At 36.9% G+C, this 19,823-nt stretch overlaps 2 protein-coding genes across 3 annotated transcripts in view; one reads left to right on the plus strand and one right to left on the minus strand.

The window, feature by feature from the left end:
• Positions 1-19,823, plus strand: part of LAMTOR3 (late endosomal/lysosomal adaptor, MAPK and MTOR activator 3) — a 69,971-nt gene that overhangs the window by 12,140 nt on the left and 38,008 nt on the right. The window contains exons 5-7 of one of the 2 annotated variants that reach the window (XM_080670730.1): positions 394-527; positions 1,795-1,858; positions 3,931-4,930. In XM_080670730.1, coding sequence (XP_080526856.1) covers positions 394-527; positions 1,795-1,858; positions 3,931-4,004 — 272 coding nt within the window. In that variant the 3' untranslated portion in view covers positions 4,005-4,930. Of the gene's footprint in view, positions 1-393; positions 528-1,794; positions 1,859-3,930; positions 4,931-19,823 lie in introns of those variants that run through there. The other variant, XM_080670731.1, reaches the window with a different exon arrangement.
• The window catches only part of DAPP1 (dual adaptor of phosphotyrosine and 3-phosphoinositides 1), a 53,252-nt gene continuing 43,447 nt past the window's right edge, over positions 10,019-19,823 (minus strand). The window contains exons 5-9 of the mRNA XM_080670718.1: positions 17,632-17,679; positions 16,282-16,344; positions 15,294-15,379; positions 13,064-13,151; positions 10,019-11,739 (exon numbers count right to left, since the gene is read on the minus strand). Of these exons, the coding sequence (XP_080526844.1) occupies positions 11,671-11,739; positions 13,064-13,151; positions 15,294-15,379; positions 16,282-16,344; positions 17,632-17,679 (354 nt within the window). The 3' untranslated portion in view covers positions 10,019-11,670. The remainder of the gene's footprint in view (positions 11,740-13,063; positions 13,152-15,293; positions 15,380-16,281; positions 16,345-17,631; positions 17,680-19,823) is intronic.

Below are 19,823 nucleotides of genomic sequence, written 5' to 3' on the forward strand. Positions count from 1 at the left end.
AATGAATGCATAACTAAGTGAAACAACAGATTGATGTACCTCTCTCTCCCCCTCCTTCCAAAATCAGTCACTTCATAAAATATATAATTGTACTGATTAATCTGTGTTTTAAGGTAGATAGATATTAAAGAAATATAAACATTTAATATTCTTTTTAAAAATAAAATATGTTGTGAGAATCATCATTTTTTCCCTTAGTTATGATCGCTCACTCAACATCTCAACAGTTTTTCACACCCGAATTGATGAGACCCAGTTAGTGATGTGATTTTAAATATTGGAAACAGAACTCTTGTGCTTGATATTTTTACAGATATATGTCTTAAAAAGGTGTTGCAAATCTTTCTACCATGTCCACTGCATAATTTTTACTTAAATCATTTGTATTTCCAGTGGCCAATGATAATGCTCCAGAGCATGCTTTGAGACCTGGTTTCTTATCTACTTTTGCCCTTGCAACAGACCAAGGGAGCAAACTTGGACTTTCAAAAAATAAAAGTATCATCTGTTACTATAATACCTACCAGGTAAGTTCATAACTATCAAATGGTTTGCTAATTTCAACTATTACTATGTTTTCTATATAAAATAGCTTGTGCTATCATTCTAAATTTGAGTTCTGAAAGGGGTGGAATTTTAAGATCTTAGCCTTCAAATGAGTTATGTTTCACAGAAGTGATTTTCTTCAAATTTGACACCAGGAATTAATTACTGTGGGAAGTAATTAAAAAGATGTAATAATAAAGTACATGTTATCCTGGAAAGGGTAAGTCAGGTCACTCTTAACTCCAGTAGATGGTGCCCTTAGCTTAACAATTGTGATTTCTCAAATGACACTTGCGTTGTTGGTGATAGATAAAAATTTCTCTTGAAAGTCAAATGATAAATTATTTAAATTTGTTACTTTGGCTAATTCCTTCATTTGGTTTGGGATATATGTACATATGGAAAATATACAATTATATATAGGGTGTCCCAAGAAACGTATACACACACTTTGAAAAATTATAAAGGCAGTGTTTATTAAAATACATTTTATTTTCAAAATTGAACTATCAGCTGTTAAAATATGTATACATATTTTGGGGGGACACCCTGTATGTAAATAAGTGAGGTTATTAATTGTGGGAAAGAAATTAGTTGCTACATACTTCTTGATCTCCAGCTACATTTTCTTTAGAATAAATTAATTACTTATCTATTTGAGTGATGCTTACCAAAGTATGACTTATGTACTACTGATGATACACAGTTAACATCTTTTTATTTTAAAAGTTGTACATTTTAATGTATATTGGTAAACAAATAACCCATCTGGCCTTTAACTTGACTGATAAGGATTAGATTGAAGCTAAGTTAAAGATAGTTGATTTAAAGTTAATTTAAATTTGTTTAAATTTTAGTAGTACATAGGAGGCAGAAAAACCATGAAGATACAGCTACTGGAATGAGAAATACTTCCTTTAGCCATTTAATTAATTATTAAGTTTTTATTGAGCTCTTACTATGTAATTGACACTCTGCTGGTCTTTAGAGATAAAAAAATGAAGACACAGTCCCACTTTAAAAACTTTCCAGGCTAAATAGTGTTGTCTCTAAGAGATACTCAGTAACTCTGTTTTATGGAAATATTTATTTTCATCTCTTTCATATTTCATGAGGTATTACCATGATACTGGGCTGTTACCTTACACATTGACCATTTAAAGGTTTTTTGAAAGATTAAGATAGTTCATTGAATTATACTGCCTTTTCACAATACAACATAATATTTAGATCTTCTTTTCTTTTTAGGTGGTTCAGTTTAATCGTTTACCTTTGGTGGTGAGTTTCATAGCCAGCAGCAATGCCAATACAGGTGTGTTTTAATTACCTTAGATGCAGCTTTAAAAAAATATATAGATAGATAGATAGATTTCACAGAGGAAGGGAGAGGGAGAGAAATATAGAAATATCAATGATGAGAGAATCATTGATGGCTGCCTCCTGTTAAATGCAGCTTTTAATTGTTTATGATACTGTATCTGAATAGTCTAATATGATAGGATTAGTAGATTAGGGTAAAAAAAAATCTGAATTTGTGGGCAAGGTCTTTGCTCTCTGAAAAAATAAATTCTCTGTTTTCCATATCTGTATAATGGAGCTAATATCTGCTTGTGTGGGTAAGTTATCCTTGAAGATAAAAAAGAAAATTAAATGTTATCTTTACCACTTGAATGCTATGTCTTGCTCACATTAAAAGAGCTTTAGAGCCCTAACCGGTTTGGCTCAGTGGGTAGAGCGTCGGCCTGCGGACTGAAGGGTCCCGGGTTCGATTCTGGTCAAGGGCATGTACCTTGGTTGCGGGCACATCCCCAGTGAGAGGTGTGCAGGAGGCAGCTAATCGATGTTTCTCTCCCATCGATGTTTCTAACTCTCTATCCTTCTCCCTTCCTCTTTGTAAAAAATCAATAAAATATATTTTTTAAAAAAAGAAAAAAGAAAGATTAAAAAAAAGAGCTTTAGAAAACAAAAAGAGAGTTGAGAGCCAAACAAAAATAAAATGGTCAAGGATGAGTTAAATTCCATATAGACCAGTCTATTAGAATTTTTAAAATCTTGGACGATAGTGAGCAAGATGACTATGAGGATTGTGAATAGGGTGAACATAATCACATTCTTCCTGAGGGTTGAGGAATTGAGAACAAACACTAGAAAGCTGTATTTTCCATAGAGGATAGTAAGATCCCATTATATCCAGTAGCCTTCACTGGGTATTTATGTGCAAAGTAATAGTGTTTAGTTGAATTGTACTTTTGCTCCCTTTGGATAAAGTGGTTTGTTTGTTTGTTTGTTTGTTTGTTTGTTTAGGGTCTGTCTCCTTCACATTTGACCACTGTTTAGAATTGTTAGAGCAAGTTCTTTTTCTATCTATATCACTGAAGCCAGTCCTTAGATTCCTGGTCTTTAAAATGAGGGGTTTGGATTTGATGATCTATTAGTTCTCTTCCATTTCTAATGTATTGAAGCTGTAAAATACATATGTGAAAACACTTTGTAAATTATACAGGGGTGGGAAAAAGTAGGTTTATAGTTGTAATACAAATAAATAATACAATAATTAATAAATAATACTAGAGTGAACTCTTATTTCATGTACTCACAACTGTAAACCTACTTTTGCTCACCCTTGTATAGGATAGTGGTATCAATATTTTAGGTATATTAAACAGTAATTGTGATAAATCACATACTAACTCATTGGTTTTTATAAATTATGATGTACATAATTATATTTTAGTACCTAGAACATTTCCTTGAGAATCCCAGATGTTTTTAATGTTCTGTGAGAAAGAGGAAGATCCATATTTATAATAATAAAAGTGTAATTAGACCAACAACCTTCCGGACAAAGCCGGGGCTGAGAGGGCTGAGGTGGCCGCTGCAGTGGGCAGGGGCAGAGGCCAAGGAGGCGGCTGCTGCAGCAGTGGGAACCAAGGCAGAAGCCCCTGGCCACCGCGGCAGCGGTGGGGTTTTGTGGGGGGGAGTACCAAGGCCGCAACAGCGGGTGGGGGCCCGTGGCAGGGGCCAAGCCCTTTGCACGAATTTTGTGCATTGGGCCTCTAGTTTCAACATAAAATAAGCAGTTTCTACAATATGTAGCCTTTCACTCTGATAAATTAAGGAGAAGCTAGACATGCTAATTATTAGACTAGGTTGTCTTCCAGATTCATCATAGAACTTTCTTTTAAACATGGAAGAAAGTTCATAATGAATATGAGTTTTTTGGTTAATTTACTTAGAATTAGAATATTTTGCTTTAGTTATGGGGAATAAACTATATCTCATTTACTTTTTAGTAATAATTTCAACCAAAGGGAATTTAAGTCGAAGACTTTTTTCATGAACATTTTTTCTAAGGTTCTAATTTTCTTAATCTCTTTGTTTTAGGACTAATTGTCAGCTTAGAAAAGGAACTTGCTCCATTATTTGAAGAATTGAGACAAGTTGTAGAAGTTTCTTAACCTGACAGTGGTTTTGATGTCTACCTTATCTTCATTATAATAGACAAGATATCAATCTAGCAATCTTGAGACCACAACATACTTGTATCCATGTACCCCAAAAAGGGTCCCTTTTTTACCTTGTACTAAAAGTTTATGGACAGATTGTTATCTTTTCTTGTATAGGTCTTATTTACTGAGATCTGGGGATACCACAGAAATGCTTCTGTCTATCACAGCTCCCATGGAGTTAGTCCAATCCCCAAATCTGCATGGGATTCTATTGGGTGGGTCGGAATCAAAATGGTCCTTTGATCCACTTGAGCCATGAAGTGCTCCCCTTTGTACATTCTGCCAGGCCTGCAGATAGAAGCAGATCTATTTTATTGTGAATAATAATGAGGACATATTTTTTTCATATTGTTTTATTTCTTTGCATTAAGTGTGGGGACATAAAATGGCTTAGTAAAAGTAATAAAATCAGTACAATCACTAACTTTCCTGTGTATATATTATTTTGCAATATAGATGAATATTACTAATTGATTTGATTCTTCTTAGAGGGTGCTGCTGTTCAATAAAAATGGTAGCTAATGGTTTTCCACCCACTCTGCTTCCTATAACCAGTCAGTGTTTTAATGTTTGTGCATTGTTCATAAAATTTAGATATGATTCATTATTGAGCTCTGTTCCCAATATTGATACATATGTAAACATGATACTACAGCCATTTTTTTCAATACATGAGTATAAATAAAGTAGTATTTCTAAAAGTATAGTTTGAACACTATAGTTTCAAAAGTTTAAAGATATAATTACTTAATTCACTCTTTTGAACCACATAAATAAGTAGTGAGTGTTTCTTGTGGATATCCGTTTGGAGATAGTTTTATGTGGCATAAACTGTCAGTAGGAAAATAAATATTCATGAGCCTAATTTAATCTCTATGAAATTGGTATCATATTTCTAGAATTTTCCCTTTATATTCAGGAATGCAGTCCGTCATTCACGGTGGTTAATTTCCTCCTGGGTTCTTTGACAATCAGTTTGTCCTGGTACAGTTCAGTACAGTACACATGCATTGAAGACCTGTTGCCATTCACAGAACTACCACATTGTAGAACTCTTAAGGAGCACAATTCACATCATATTTCCGTGTTCCAGGGGTGCATTTTACATGGAATGTGTGCAAATATGGTCCTTGAGTTGTGGAATGAGGTAGTGGGCCAGGCACTGTGCCTGCTTCTTTCCCTCACTCCCTCTTGCTCCTTAAATCCTATACAAATATGAGACTAAATTGCGGTACCTACCTTTAAAGAACTTACAATTCAGTAAATGAAACAGATATGTGAAATGCTGTGATAAAGGATGCTATAGAAACAAAGTGGCATTTATTTATTTAGCATTAGATTCTGCTTTATTTTGAGAGAGAATAGGAGCATTTGAATTGGGCAAGAACAAAAGCCTTTTCAAAGAAGTAGAGGCAAGAGAGATGCTTTAACTGCAGGGAACTATACATAGTTAATTGTTACACTCTAATGAAGTATTAGACACACCAGTTATAATCCAGAATTGCCATTATCTGGATTATTGGTGTCCAGGAAATTTTTGCTAATGCAATGATTCATAAAACAAGAAGGTCTTTTATAAATGAGGTGACACATTTTAATTGCAGATAATAATTTTGCATCTAAAAACCCCAGAAAAGATAATAAGTAGTGATACTTAATCTCTGCATGGCAAATACTGCTACTATTACAATTTCTATTCAAATTGGTATAACAAATTATTCTATAGTTCATTTGGAAAAATAAGGTGAAAATTTCTTAAGTTCTGAAAAGGTAGTACAAAACTAAATTAGGTACACTGCTGGACAGATCAATGGAACAGACTAACCCAGGAACAGGCCTTAGTACATACCGCATTTTTCCATGTGTATGACGCCCCCCACTTTTCCAACCCAAAATTAAGAAATCAATATTTTAAACATAAAACAGAACACATTTTTATTTAGTAATTACTGCAGGTAATGTTTACATACCAGTACTATGATATTATGCAGCATATCATGTTATTCAGTCTTTGTTGCATCACTGCTCTCTTCATCACAATTAGTTCCAGACATACCAATTTCTTCAACTTCTATTGTATCACTGCTGTCTTCTGAGTCACTATATATGTGAGACCATCCTCATAAACTGGCATTTTCTGAGCTAACTTTGTGTTCTCATGGCCAACCCTCTCTCCTCATGAAAGCACCATTTTGCCTTTCCTGTAAAATCAACAATATTCATTTCACTTGGAACATTCTTGCCTGACATTGAATAAGCTTAGTTGACACACATAAGCCACTCTGGCGCTGCTCCATAATCCAAGTCTTAAGCCTCTGCTGCAAGTTTGCCCATTTTGCTCGTTTTCCTCTTAAGGCCTTCTTCTTTTTTGGCATCTTAAGGTATTGTTCTCCCTGTTTTCTCTGTCTGATCAGACACTCAGTGGGAGGAGGTCCAAATTGTCTCTCTGCAACTCTATTTCTATGCTCTTTTTGCATCGCTGATTACATTCAGTTTGAATTTTGCAGAGTAAGACAATTGCTTATCAGTATATACCTTTTTATTTTTTGACATCTTTATGGGCTCAGAACACTCTGGTCCCTGTTGCATCTGTGCACTCTCCACCTCCAATTACGGCATCAGCTGATGTCAGTAACAATAAGGCTCATGATTGGAGGAAGCCAGTTTGACAAGGTATGGGCAGCTACACACCCGCGCGGCTCCCTATTTTGGGTCTAACAATTTTAGAAAAAATTGCATCTTATACACAGAAAAATATGATACATATGAGGACTTAAAAGGTGATATCTTAAGTAAATGGGGAAATGATTATTCAATAGCTAGTAGAACGAATTTTTTTATACTTTATAGAATTGTTATGCCTCTTTTTGAGGGACAATTGGACAATCTCTCCAACTTTCAAATACTAGGATTCTCCAGAGAAACAACCTACAGACACAAAATAATGTTTAATTTGGGTATTCCAGGGCCAGTCAAGTTGACAAAAATTAACCTTTATACCCAACAATTCCACTTCAAGATATTTATCCTACTGACACATATGGACATGCACAAAATTAGAAGGCCCTTAATTTTTTGTTGGACTTATTTCCTACCCTCAGGCACATAGATGTCTTACAAATAAGCCTAGAGTACTTGGTACTTCTTATTCCCTATGTCCAAACAGTATAATGTCATCAATGCAGTGGACCAATGTGAGAGAGTTTTGTGGAAAGAAAGGTGGTCAGGGTCTGCATGGACTAAATCACAACATAGGGCTGGAGAACTGATTAACCTCTGAGGTAGGAAAGTGAAAGGTGTATTGCTGGCCTTGCCAGATAAACCGCTTCTGATGCTCTTTACTAATAAATATCAAGAAAAGAGAGGAAAAAAAACAACCAGTTGCCAGTTCAATAATTGCTGTATACCAGGTATCAGGGTGTGTTAATTTGTTCAAGCAATGGAATCACATCTGGGACAGCTGCAATTGGAGTCACCCCCTGCTTAAATTTGTCATCATCCACTGTCATGCTCCAGGAGCCATCTATTTTCTGCACAGGCCAAATAGGCACGCCGAATGAGGGTGTGGGGATCCACACCCTTGCATCCTCTAGCCTTGGATGGTGGCACTAATCTCTGAAATCCCTCCATTGCTTTTAGTTTACTATCTTTCTACGTAGAGGCAGTTGCAGTGGTCTACATTCGTCCTTTCTAGCCATGATAGCCCTCGTGCCATGGCTCAGAAAACCAATGTGGGTATTTTGCCAGTTGCTGCGTATGCCTTTACCAATGTTGCTTTCTGGAACTAGGGCAATGACCACAGGTTCCCGAGCCTACTGGACCGCTTATCTGGTTTCATACTTGTTGCTTCTATGGAAAATCCAGTCCCTCTTAAATGCCATCCAGATATTTCTGGGAGTCCCCATAGGGCCCTTTACATGTACTCCAATACCACATGGCACCTGTCAATTTCATTTGCTCTTGTTTCTGTTCTCTGGGATGAGCTTTGCCCCCCAATTTTGGCCATTGCTACTGCTGATGATAGAAGACAAGGATGCCTAGAGGCAGCTGAAGGCTAAGGGTGCCATCTTCATGGCTGTAAATGGGACACGATGTCAGTGTTCCTTGAGACTAGTGAAAAAACTTTAGGTTTTGCTAAGCACCTGAGTAGTAGACAAGAATACGCTCAGATTCACCCTATTACAAATGTCAATAATTCATCAATAAAACATGCTCCTCAACCCTCTCTACCTTCAGGTGAATCCTTTCTAAAGAAGGCTTTTAGTTCCTTTTACCTGCCAGGCCTTTACAACAGAGCTCCTCAAAACGTGGTCTGCAGACTGGGCTGTTCTGTACATTAGCGGTATGTGACAAGTACAGAGATTGAGAGCTGTGAAATCTTAACAGCAATTTGACACAGTGAGTTTATGTCTGTAGAACCTGATAATAAAATTGGAATTAGGATATTGGTATTTTTACTTCATTTTTCTAACAATGTATTTTTATTGGATTTTATAAAATTCCAGTCTGAAATTAAAGGAGGCAGGGGTGGGGGGCACAGTGGATCTGATCCTTCACCATAGATGATTTAGGAAACTCTGCTTGACACCATGCCCTGACAGCCTGAACCGTAGTGAGCAGGGTGGCCTCAAGCCTGGAAGTCCTCTATGTACTGTACTTGCTCAGGTGAGGATCTAAGAACCTGGTCTCTCACGTGCCACATGGGTGGGAAGAGAAGGGCTCTAGCCCACTGACTGTTCCGATGTCCAGTGGCTCTGGAGCAGGGGGCCAGGGTTCCCTCCAAGGCAGTAATGGCCATCCCCACATGGGGTGACTCTCCTGGTCCGGAGGGAACATTGCTTCTGTGGGCAAGATATTCCCAGGGGAATTCTGAGAATACACAGTCCCCCTTTATTCACAGTCATACTTTCTGAGGTTTCAGTTACCTGTAGTCAATCATGGTCTGAAAATTTCAGATATTTTGAGAGAGAGAGACCACACTCATGACTTTTATTACAGTGTATTATTATAATTGTCCTATTTTATTATTATTGTTAATCTCTTACTGTGCCTAATTCGTAAATTAAATTTTATCATAGTTATGTATGTATAGGAAATCTATAGGGTTTGGTACTACTGGTATCTGTAGTTTCAGGCATGCACTGGGGGTCTTGGGTCTTATTCCCCAGGAATAAGGGGGCCCTACTGTGTGTCTTAACACATTGCGGACCAGTAGTTTTATTGCTAGCTTTACCCAGTGGCCAGACAAGTTTCTATTGAACTAGTACAAAAAACATTTTACTTAAATGTTAAAGGCACGCTTTAAAATTAAATACTCATTGCATTTTGAAGTTATTTATTACATGTTCTTACAAGCTAGTATCTTTTTAAAGTATGATACTTGGTAAAACACTGTGTATATGAAGCGAGAATTCTCGTGATCTGTCCGCAATGTGTTAAGAAGTACTGCCTTGATGATAACCATATACCTGATAGCACACATGGCCTGACACAGACACACTACTGGTGCTTCTCCGAAACAGCCTCACTCAGATCTGCCATTGGCACACAACATTCTCCCTTACCTTGGACTTGCAGAAAGAGCTGAGGGCCTCCTCTCAGGAGGTGAAATCATGACCACTTTTCAGGGCTGCTGACAGGTAAAGTATCTAGCACAGTATTAATGACATAGTAGATATATATTAGCTCGCCTTTTTCATGTCAAACCCTCAAAAAAAAAAAAAAAAAAGGCTATATCCCCACTGCAGCATACTCTCCATCATATAGCTTTGTGTGCTTCACCTGCAGTATTTACCTTATGTACTTCTATATGTTATCATGTATTTATTATCTTTTCCATATTCAACTAAGAAATCCTTGAAGACCCAGACTATTTCTTCAACTCAGAATCCTTTGGAGCTCATTGTCTAACTGATATGGATGCTTCATTGCTATTTATGATATTGATCAGTTGAATTTCTTTAAGTTACAGATATTAAAAACATTTTAATGGCAAAATACCAAACAGAAAAGCATGCTCTTTTTAATAAACATAACCAAAGAATATAAATAAAATGGCATATTTTACAATAGGTAAAAAATGATATTGCCTATACAAAGAAACACCCTTGGTTCTGAGAAAACAAAACATAAAATCATACATCTCAGTAAGGATTCATTAGTAACTCCTTACTTTACAAACTTAACATAATGCCTTTTAACTTGACATTTGCTTTATCTAATATGACACAAACATTACAAAATATATTAAACATCTTTTTTAAAATACAAAACTTTCTGAGACCTAGAAACTTAAATTAACAGAAAAACTAATTTACCAAGCTATTCCTTTGGACTGAAAGAGCATTGTTATAGCTTTGCACCGTAATCTTTGTATTTGGGGGTTCTTCCTCTACTTCCCCTCCCTTCAAACTTCTAGCTAAAAAAAAGGGGGGGGGGAGTATTAAGAAAGATAATAGAATCTATTTATGAGCTTTGGATGACAGTATTGCATTCTCCTATTTCAATCTCCTTATTCTAGTCTGAAAATGCTATGTAACAAACACCATTATACACTGCATGTGGACTTAGTATTGCTCCCTCAACTGACAACAGAAGTTGCCCTTGAATAAGGTCAGGGTGCTCAGTCATCTCGGTGCCAGGTGATTCTTATTTCTCTTGGGCCAACACCTACTGTTTACTCTGGGGAAAGGACTGTTGTAGCACACTTTTCTTGAGAAGGCCCTTGCAGTCTGTTTGGAGAAATGTTGGATGAAAGGTACCTTAGTGCTCACATGTGCTCTATTATTGTTATAATAATAACTATAATACTATTATCATTAAACTATGTCATCTGCTACATTATTAACCTTCCTCAATTTGTTTTCTCACTCTTTGAAACATTTTCTCCAAAATGGTTAAAGGATATTTTTTAGATTATACCTTCCTTTATGGTTCTACCTCATCATCCATAAGACATTTAGTTCTCACAGGTTTATCATTAGAAGGGAAGGAAGAACCTACCAGATTCTGAGCCTTTTACAAAGAGAAAATAAATACTGCAAACATTATCTATTACAGTTTTGGAAATTGTTTTGTTTTTTTGTATAAAGGGGGGGGGGGCAAAAAGCAGAATAACCCTATTTCCCTCTACCCAACCCAATCTTTGATGTTTGCTATCTCAATTTACTTTCTCAAGAGGCAGCCTGAGCCTCAAAGTAGACAGCTGTTACCTTTCTGGGTAATAGCACAATCTGGATGTCAGATAAGCTGACCACGACAGAGTAGGACTCGGGGCAAACAAAGTCCACAAGCTTGGACCACGCTAAGGGCAAACACAAGCCCTTTCTCTTCCATTGTGCGTTCTAAGAGTGAGCACACGGGGTGTGGCAGCTAGCTGCACCAGTTTCATCAGAACGACGGCGACTCGGTATTCTGAAGGAGATGACAACGTCTTGAAGGGCAGCAGCTTCCCATGAGTCAGCAAATGTGGTGTGTTCAGAAAGATCCTAATCTTCTTTTGATTTGTTTTTAAAGAAAAATCCTTAGTCAGCTTTCAGCGGAGGCCTGCTATGGATCACAGCAGGGGCGAGCATGCCACCCTGCTGTCGGGCCAGGGCATCCCCGAGGGAAAGGTCTACTTAAAGATGAAGGATCGAGATCGGATTGTGCCTTCCCTTTGGTCGAGCTGTTTTCTTATTTGAGACTGTAATAAAATGCACATACATGTGTATGAATTATTGAGCAATTTTACGATAACGAACTCTGACTTGAACAAATATTAAATAAGACATGCTGATTAGTAAGAAAACCATGCAACTATAAATTAATTATCATGTGCTCCCTCCCCAAGTTTTAATCTTTTTTTTTTTTTCAGGAGAACTATAGTAAAGTGGTTGCTCAAACTTGTGTATATTGGGAATTGGCCTAATATTTATACTTATCCATAAAGTGCAATACTAGTAAATGAATCCAAAGAAGACAGATCTAAATTTATTGATATGGGAAGATGTTCCTAATATGTTATTAGGTAGAGTGAGCAGGTAAAGAACACTTAAGAATTATTAGATTTTGTTTTAAAATATTGGCATAGGGAAAAGTCTGAAACTGTGCATTTGATGTATTTTTAACCTTAATTTTTCTATAATGATTATATATTGCTTGCATAATTATAAAACTGGAAAAATAAGACATTCTTTCATATCTCAGCAAAGTTTCCATATGGCAAAATATTTCCCACTGAATATCAAATACATTAGAACCATCTCAAATGAGTGGTATATTTATTTGGATTTCAAACTGAAAAGATAACCAAACCAAATTTTCAGTATCTAGAAAGGAAGTTTCAACAAGATTCTAATTATCAGCTAATTTCAAAAAAACTTAATTGGGAAAATTTGTTTATGTTAAAAACATCCAGGGTTTCAAGATAATATGTCTACAGGAAATTTTAGAAAGCTTTAAGGCCAAGTTCTGGGATAACAGTTCACTAACTTACAAACACATATGAAAAATGTATGAGATTGATATATTTTTATAAGCATTCCATATTTCCCCTGGGAGGTATATAGGAAGCAGTTACATTACCTTTTGTCCTTGACCTGGATAAAGTAATGCTATGCTGGAAATTAAGCTAAGAACCCAGGGCAAGCTTTCTTCTCTGGCAATTTAAAAGGATTTTCTACTATAGAAATATGTCAACTTTCCTCTGTCTGACTTTCTGGTCCCACTTGTCCTCCTCCAGGCAAAATTGGCCAAGCCTGCACACTTAAAGGAAGACTGATAGACGCTCGGGCGCAAGGCGAAGGCTCTGGGGCTGAGACCCCAGTGCCAGTCCATACTTTCTCTTTTTACCCCTTTCTGCAGCCCTTCCATGTCCCAAAAGAATGAACAGACTATTCCACAAGCCTGCAAGTAGATATCCCAGTGAGTCTCAGGATTGTCTGATTCTTTCAACAGAAATATGTCTTAAATCATCGCCATGTTATTTCTGAGTACTAGACATCCATCCAGAAAACTCATTAACTCACCAGTTTCCAGCGTAATATCTTGATCCACTCATCAGCTTCTACTCCTGTCTTTGCACAGAGGTAAAATGTCCTGAATGGAAATACTAAGCTGATAGGACAAAAGAAAGAAGGTAAGACACTCCAGGTGGTGAGCTGAATATGTATTAGTTAAACACTAATTAGAGTACTCCAAGAAAACAAGAATTGACAAAGGGCCTGGGGAAGCAATCTGCTATTCCTGCCAGCACTCCGCAGAAATGTCGAGGATGCTGTAGATTCATGTTATCATTATGGGCTAGATTTATATTTTCTAATGAGAATTCAAAGAAGAGGAAAATATGTCTAGGACACCCCTATATCCTTTTGTCTTAGACTGAATATAACACTTGCATGTTTATTTGGCTGATCTGTAAAATGACTCAGAACCTATGCTATGACTCAAAGAACATGCAAGATAAAAGTTTGATGAAGGAACTCATTTGGATTAGCTTGCCTCAATGAGAAAAATGCTGCCCCCCTGTGGATGTAGGCAGTGTTAGCTATTTAAAGACTGGGAGAAAAAACACTGAAACAAACTCCTTAGCTAGTCCTTCTGCCCATCTCTGGCCATGAGTTAGTTAGTCTCTGCTGGAGGGAAGATGAACTTTCCACTAGGCACAAAAGACTTGTTATAATATATGATAGCTCTTCATTTGATTGTCTCTTTGACTATAGAGTCAAAATCATTTGACTAATAAGGTCAGCCTTAGCTTACATCTTGCCCATACTCCCTGTGCTTATAGTTGAGATGCAAAATATCAAACATCTTTTTCTCTTTCGTAAAAAAAAAAGCAAAAAAAAAAAAAAGCCTTGAACTAAAATTCAGAATGGTTTCTATATCCTAACGCTCAAACAGCATATTCTGTTTACACCAGTAATGAATGCTGAATAGATGAGCGGTCAGTCCCCTGTGTACAGAAGGTACACCTTGATGCTAGGTCCAGTTAAGGGGTGGGTGGGCTGTGTGGGGAGGGAGGGAGTGACATTGTACACACATTGTACAAAACTGGTTTCTGGAATCATCATTGTTTGGTATTCCCTATAGGAGACATTATTACTTGGCTATTAATACAGATATTTTCCTTTCTTCTTACCAACAGAATTCCATGGCCATGAGTTAGTTAGATGATAAATTTTAATTAGTTGAAACCAACTATAATGATGCTAGTACCCTTTACTTGCTTCATCTGCTGCCGGCAATAGCCATGGGACCCAGTCTAGGCCAATGAGATATGAGGGGAAATCTGATAGGAGACTTTCTGGAGAAATACCTGCCTTCCTGATAAAAATGGACAGGCATAGCTGATACCATCCCTACATCTTTTGTCATGACTTACATGAACTCTGGAGTAGCAAGCATGAGGAAAAGGCCAACAAAACTGTAGAGGCACAGGACCTGACCTTGTCAAGACAGCTGCCTGCCTCCAAGTACTTTGTTATATGAGAAACATAAACCCCTGCTAGCTCATATGATTCCTTTATGCAAATTTTTGAAGACGTCTACTCTTGGTTGATACTATAGAATTAATGTCAATTTTCTTAGGTGTGATAATGGTATTGTAGTTGTAGCAGTGACACTTTTATTCTTAGAAGATGCATCTTGAAGTATTTAGGGATAGTGTGTCATGGTGTCTGCAATTTACCTCCCATTGGTTCAGGTAAAAATGTGATTAGATAGAGATAAATCAGATATGGTAAAATATTAACAATTATTTTCTGATGTATCTAGGTGAGGGATATATGGATATATGTCTTTCAACTTTTGTATGCTTGAAAACTTTAAAATAAAAATTGGTGGGAAATAAGATACCTCTTTCTCAAGATACTTGACTTCTTCCAGTTAGAAAATTGTCATGCTAGACTGATCATGTTAAAACAAAACACTTTTGTGTCATCTCCCAGAAATTGTCATAACAATACAAATCGCCCATCATTGGAGTTAACAAAGTTATAAATGAGGGGGAAACTCCAAAGGAATAAAGCTGTTTAAGGTGAATGGCATCCCTTTATGCGTATCACACTTGGGCAGTGCACAGCCTAATCAATTGTACCTGGCAGACGTGCACTCCTAACATAAATGCCTTGTGTGATGACTAAACCCACGCCACCCAGATCAAAACATTTGTACACATTAAGACACAGTTTCTTATTCCTCAGTTAAAACACCTGGCAAGGAGACTTTAAAAACATTTTCCTTATAAAAACAACTTACCAAAAACAGTTTACTCTTTCCTGTGAGTAATCAAACTGTACAGCTGAACATTCTGTTAAGTCTAGGATCCGAATTGGTTCTGGTGACTTAAAAAAAAAAAAAAAAGCAACCTATGTCATCATAAAAAACACAGATCTGTTCATCATTTATTTCCCTAACAAATCCTCCACCATGTGTAACCGTCAATTTCCCTTTCATCAAGGGGATGGGTAATAGAAAACCTACCAAGGGAAGAAACGCAATCCTGGTTTGGAAGTTGGCCTACTGAGCACTAAGAGGACATTGATTTATCAATCTTAATTTGATGGAGATGGATTTTGACATATGGAAGGGTATCATTTTTCTCTTGTGGTTTTAAATTTTAGTTTTTTTATTTATTTTTTAAAATATATTTTTGTTGATTTCAGAGAAGAGAGAGATAGATACATCAATGATGAGAGAGAATCATTGATCAGCTGCCTCTGGCACTCCCCCTACTGGGTGGGGATCGAGCCCACGACCTGGGCATGTGCCCTTGACCGAAATCAAACCTGGGATCCTCCCATCCGCAGGCCAATGCTCTCTCTATCCACTGACCAAACCAGTGAAGGCATCTCTTGTGTTTTTAAACTTCTGCTTTCTCGGAAATTTTGTGCTGGGGAAGTGAGAAGAAACAAAATAAATTTAAATTGGCTTAGTGAAATGGGTATGGGACCTGGACATACTTTTAATAGAGGGAGAAATCGCTGTAAAAGGCAGTTAATACTTGGTGGCAGGAAAGGAATTCTATTGCCCTAGTTTAGCTGGTCCCAAAGAGCAGTTCCTGGGACACACATCTCATCTTTGCCAAAAAAAACTTGGCTCATATCAGGAATTAAGAACTCACCTCTCCACTGATTTATTAGGTGTTTCAGGTGTTCATAAGGAAAATTTTAGGGATTTTAAAGGCAGATGTTCCTTTCATCTAGAGCTGATTTTTAAAGGGAAAATGTATTATTATGTTTCTCACCATCTGGTCTTTGAAGTATTTCAGTTCATTCCTGTGCAAAGTGAACCACCTTGTTTTCCAGGTCTGAGAAAGAAATAATCAGATCATGAAGGTTTGGAATACAGAAATGCAGTATTTCAACAAGATAATTTCCTTTTGATTAAAAAAGTCAAAAAGATTAGATACAAGAAAATATTCTTGTGGTGTCATTTCTGATAAAAAGTTTCAAAATACCTACAAAAATTACAATGATTCTGTGCATTAAGGTCACAGTAAAGGCAAGGATATCATTAGCATATTTAAACAAATAAAAAATAGCTTACTGTAAATATTCAGGGTGTTTTGTAACAAACACTACAATTTTCATCTTTTTAACTCTGTTATAAGAAGAATACATTTCATTTTTTGAGCATCTGCTGCAGGCTACATACTATCCTTGAAGGTTTACATATATTACAGCCAATTCTCATACAATGCCAAATATTATTATTCTTGTTTTGCAAATAAGCAAATTGAGGTTTAGGAACCTCAAACTACACAGCACTCTAAACTTTGCCTAAGAATTCTACGGCATTGATGGCAAAAACTGTTGTTCCCCACATCTTTTTGTTTACTAACTGAACCCTAATCTTATCCTGAGTGCCAATGTGCCTGGTTAAAGAAGTAACAATGGATTTAAAAATAAACCTGCTGTGAATATGAATACTTCCTGTCCTCAGGGAGCATCCAGTCCAGTAGGGACACAAATAACTAAATAAATATGTAGGTTCAATTCAAGCAGGGAAGTACCCTTGAGAGAGATTAAGTGCCCTGACTCTTAAAATAGGAAGGTTAGAGATAGTACATGAAGGTCTTCTTGGCACATTAAAATAAAAGAGTAACTTTAAAAATATGATCACATAAATGGAGGGACAATTAGATGCCCAGGGGTAGTCAAGTCCTAAATTGTGTTTTCTTTGGGATTTAAAATACAAACAACATAGTTACATTAATGCCAGTGATAGTTTTTGCCCACTTTTAGCTAACATTTTATACAATTTTAACTCCTTTGTTAATAAAATGTTTTTATATAAATATGCTGGCGTTAACTTGCTCCTCCTCCTCCATCATTCCATTAAAAACGGATTGTATTTTTTTCTTGGGTATTAACTGTAGGCTACTCTGATACATTTGGCTCTGTCAGAAAATAGTCAAGTAATTTTCCAGGATTTTAGCTAACATTGGCCATTAAGATGAACCCTTGAAACAGGTAAATCTTATAACTAGGTTGAAATGAGCAGACAATTATGCTTTTAAAAAGGGTCAAAGTGAGAACTCCATGACATGTTGTCTTTCTTCATGGCTGGCACCAGCAAATACACGCCTCCTTACCTTGACCAGGCCTCCCTGCTTGGTGAGGTAACCTTCCTTGGTGCCCAGCTGGAAAAGAGAGAAGCACCAAGTGAAGCCCAGAACTATGGCAACATGATCTTTGTCTTTCTATTTCTGTCCTGTCTTTAAATAAAACACGTTTGCCTTTGATCTTTAAATAATCACCTTCCATTCTTCACCTAGGCCCTTGAAAATCCTTCCTGTGTTGTGAGAGACTGTCAGGTTGGATTGTCTTGCATAATTCTGTAGCAACAGGCAATGACTGAAATACTCTCTTCTGACAGGACTTAGCTATTTGCAAACAATAAACCATATCATATCACTTATAAAAGTCAGTGTTGGGCCAAGTGTGTCCTGTGAAACCCAGCTGCTTGGATTGCTGCAGGGTATTAGGCACGCAAGCATGCACGCACACATTGACGCTGGGTCAACCCATTTGGGAAACTGGCTTAAGCAAAATGAAGGAATTTCTTCACTTCCATGCTTCCTAAAGTCTGTATTGTGCTAATGTGACTTTTTTAAAGGGAATGTTGGAAATACCACTCCAATATTTATTTTATTGCATAATCCTCTACCAAACCCCTCTTCAGTTTTTCATAGACCATCTTTGGAGACCTGTATTCCATGGAGCAGACTTTCTGGAATGCAGGTTTATTTATACTTGATTCATCCAAAAGGAATTGGAAGTGAGAATGAGTCATTTCTACTAACACATACATCATTAATTCAAGGGTAATACTATCATACACTTCCCTAGCAACTATAAAATGTAACAAATGGTAAGGGACTGTAGTAATAGAAATTTGCATAAAAGAAGAACCCTAAGACAGTGGTTGGCAAACTCATTAGTCAACAGAGCCAAATATCAACAGTACAGCGACTGAAATTTCTTTTGAGAGCCGAAAACCGACTTCTGCGCATGGGCCACGAAGTTTCAATCGCACTGTATGTGCGTGCCCGCACATGGTATTTTGTGGAAGAGCCACACTCAAGGGGCCAAAGACCCACATGAGGCTCGCAAGCCGCAGTTTGCTGACCACTGCCCTAAGATGAAGAAATATATAGGTTTCAGCATAAATTGAACTCCTGGTAGGATATTTTGTCCTAATATGGTGTTATGATATATCTTATATTAGTAAGGAAAAAGTGAGTAAAAATTGAGAAATAACTTAGCTGACATCAAGGTTCTTTTTATGGGAGTTTCCAGAGTATTTTTACTTGAGGTGAATTCTCCCTCTAAATAAAAAGAGGAACAACAACTACCACAGTAAAAAGAGTTAAAGCAAGAAATAAATATCACCACTTCTTTTAACATTCTTATGGCATTAAAGTAAGGATGAACTTCCCAAGTGTTCATTTAAATAATATTAAACAATACTGGTGAATTTGATTTAGCATAATCAGTTTGAATTATTTTGGTATTTAAAGGAAATTGAAGTGACTGAACTTAGTTTGGTTGTTATATTATGAAAATGGCAAAAAAATTTAAGATTTTGGGTTGTTGCAGGCAAAATAATTAAGGGTAAATTGTTATATAGAAGGCCCTTATAGAATTGTTCATTGAAATCAAGCTAAGAAACTATGCTACCCACTTCATCTTACTTCCATCCAAGCAATATGCTATAAATCTAGTATTTTTGTAAGCTTTTGGTAGATAAGTAGAAGGCGGCAGAGGGAAGAGCTGAGAATATTAATTTTATTCATGTTCTCAGGAGGTAAGAAAGGAAATAATTATACAGCAGATTTATCTTTTAAAAGATTTATGATCTGTAACAGGAAAGATATTAATAAGTGTCCCAAATTGGAAACCAATTTGGGACACAACTAAATGTTTAAAAATAAAGGATGAGTCTTCCTACCATCCTTTTTATCTGCTTGTGTGCCTGCCTGCCTTAACTTTAGTCAAAAGTCACTGGGTGGGGTGGAGCAAGTAGGCATCAATGTGAGGGCATTGCACCCCAGAACAGGGTGGGAGCAAGCAGGTTATAGAGAGCATCTATGTGGACAACGGTGGCTGCAATAGCTTGGAATTTTGTGTTGAAGCCTGGCAGGTGAGGAGGGCTTTCTGCTTGGGGGGATGCAGGTGTCAGACAAGGCTTAGTTTTAGAGCCACGTCAGGCTAGATGGGCATCTGAGATGAGGATAGGGGTGGCAATGGCCAGGCAGTGGTTCCTGGGCAATAGGAGATTGCT

Source organism: Plecotus auritus, assembly GCF_963455305.1.
Source record: "Plecotus auritus genome assembly, chromosome: 1".
In the NCBI taxonomy this organism is placed as follows: Eukaryota; Metazoa; Chordata; class Mammalia; order Chiroptera; family Vespertilionidae; genus Plecotus; species Plecotus auritus.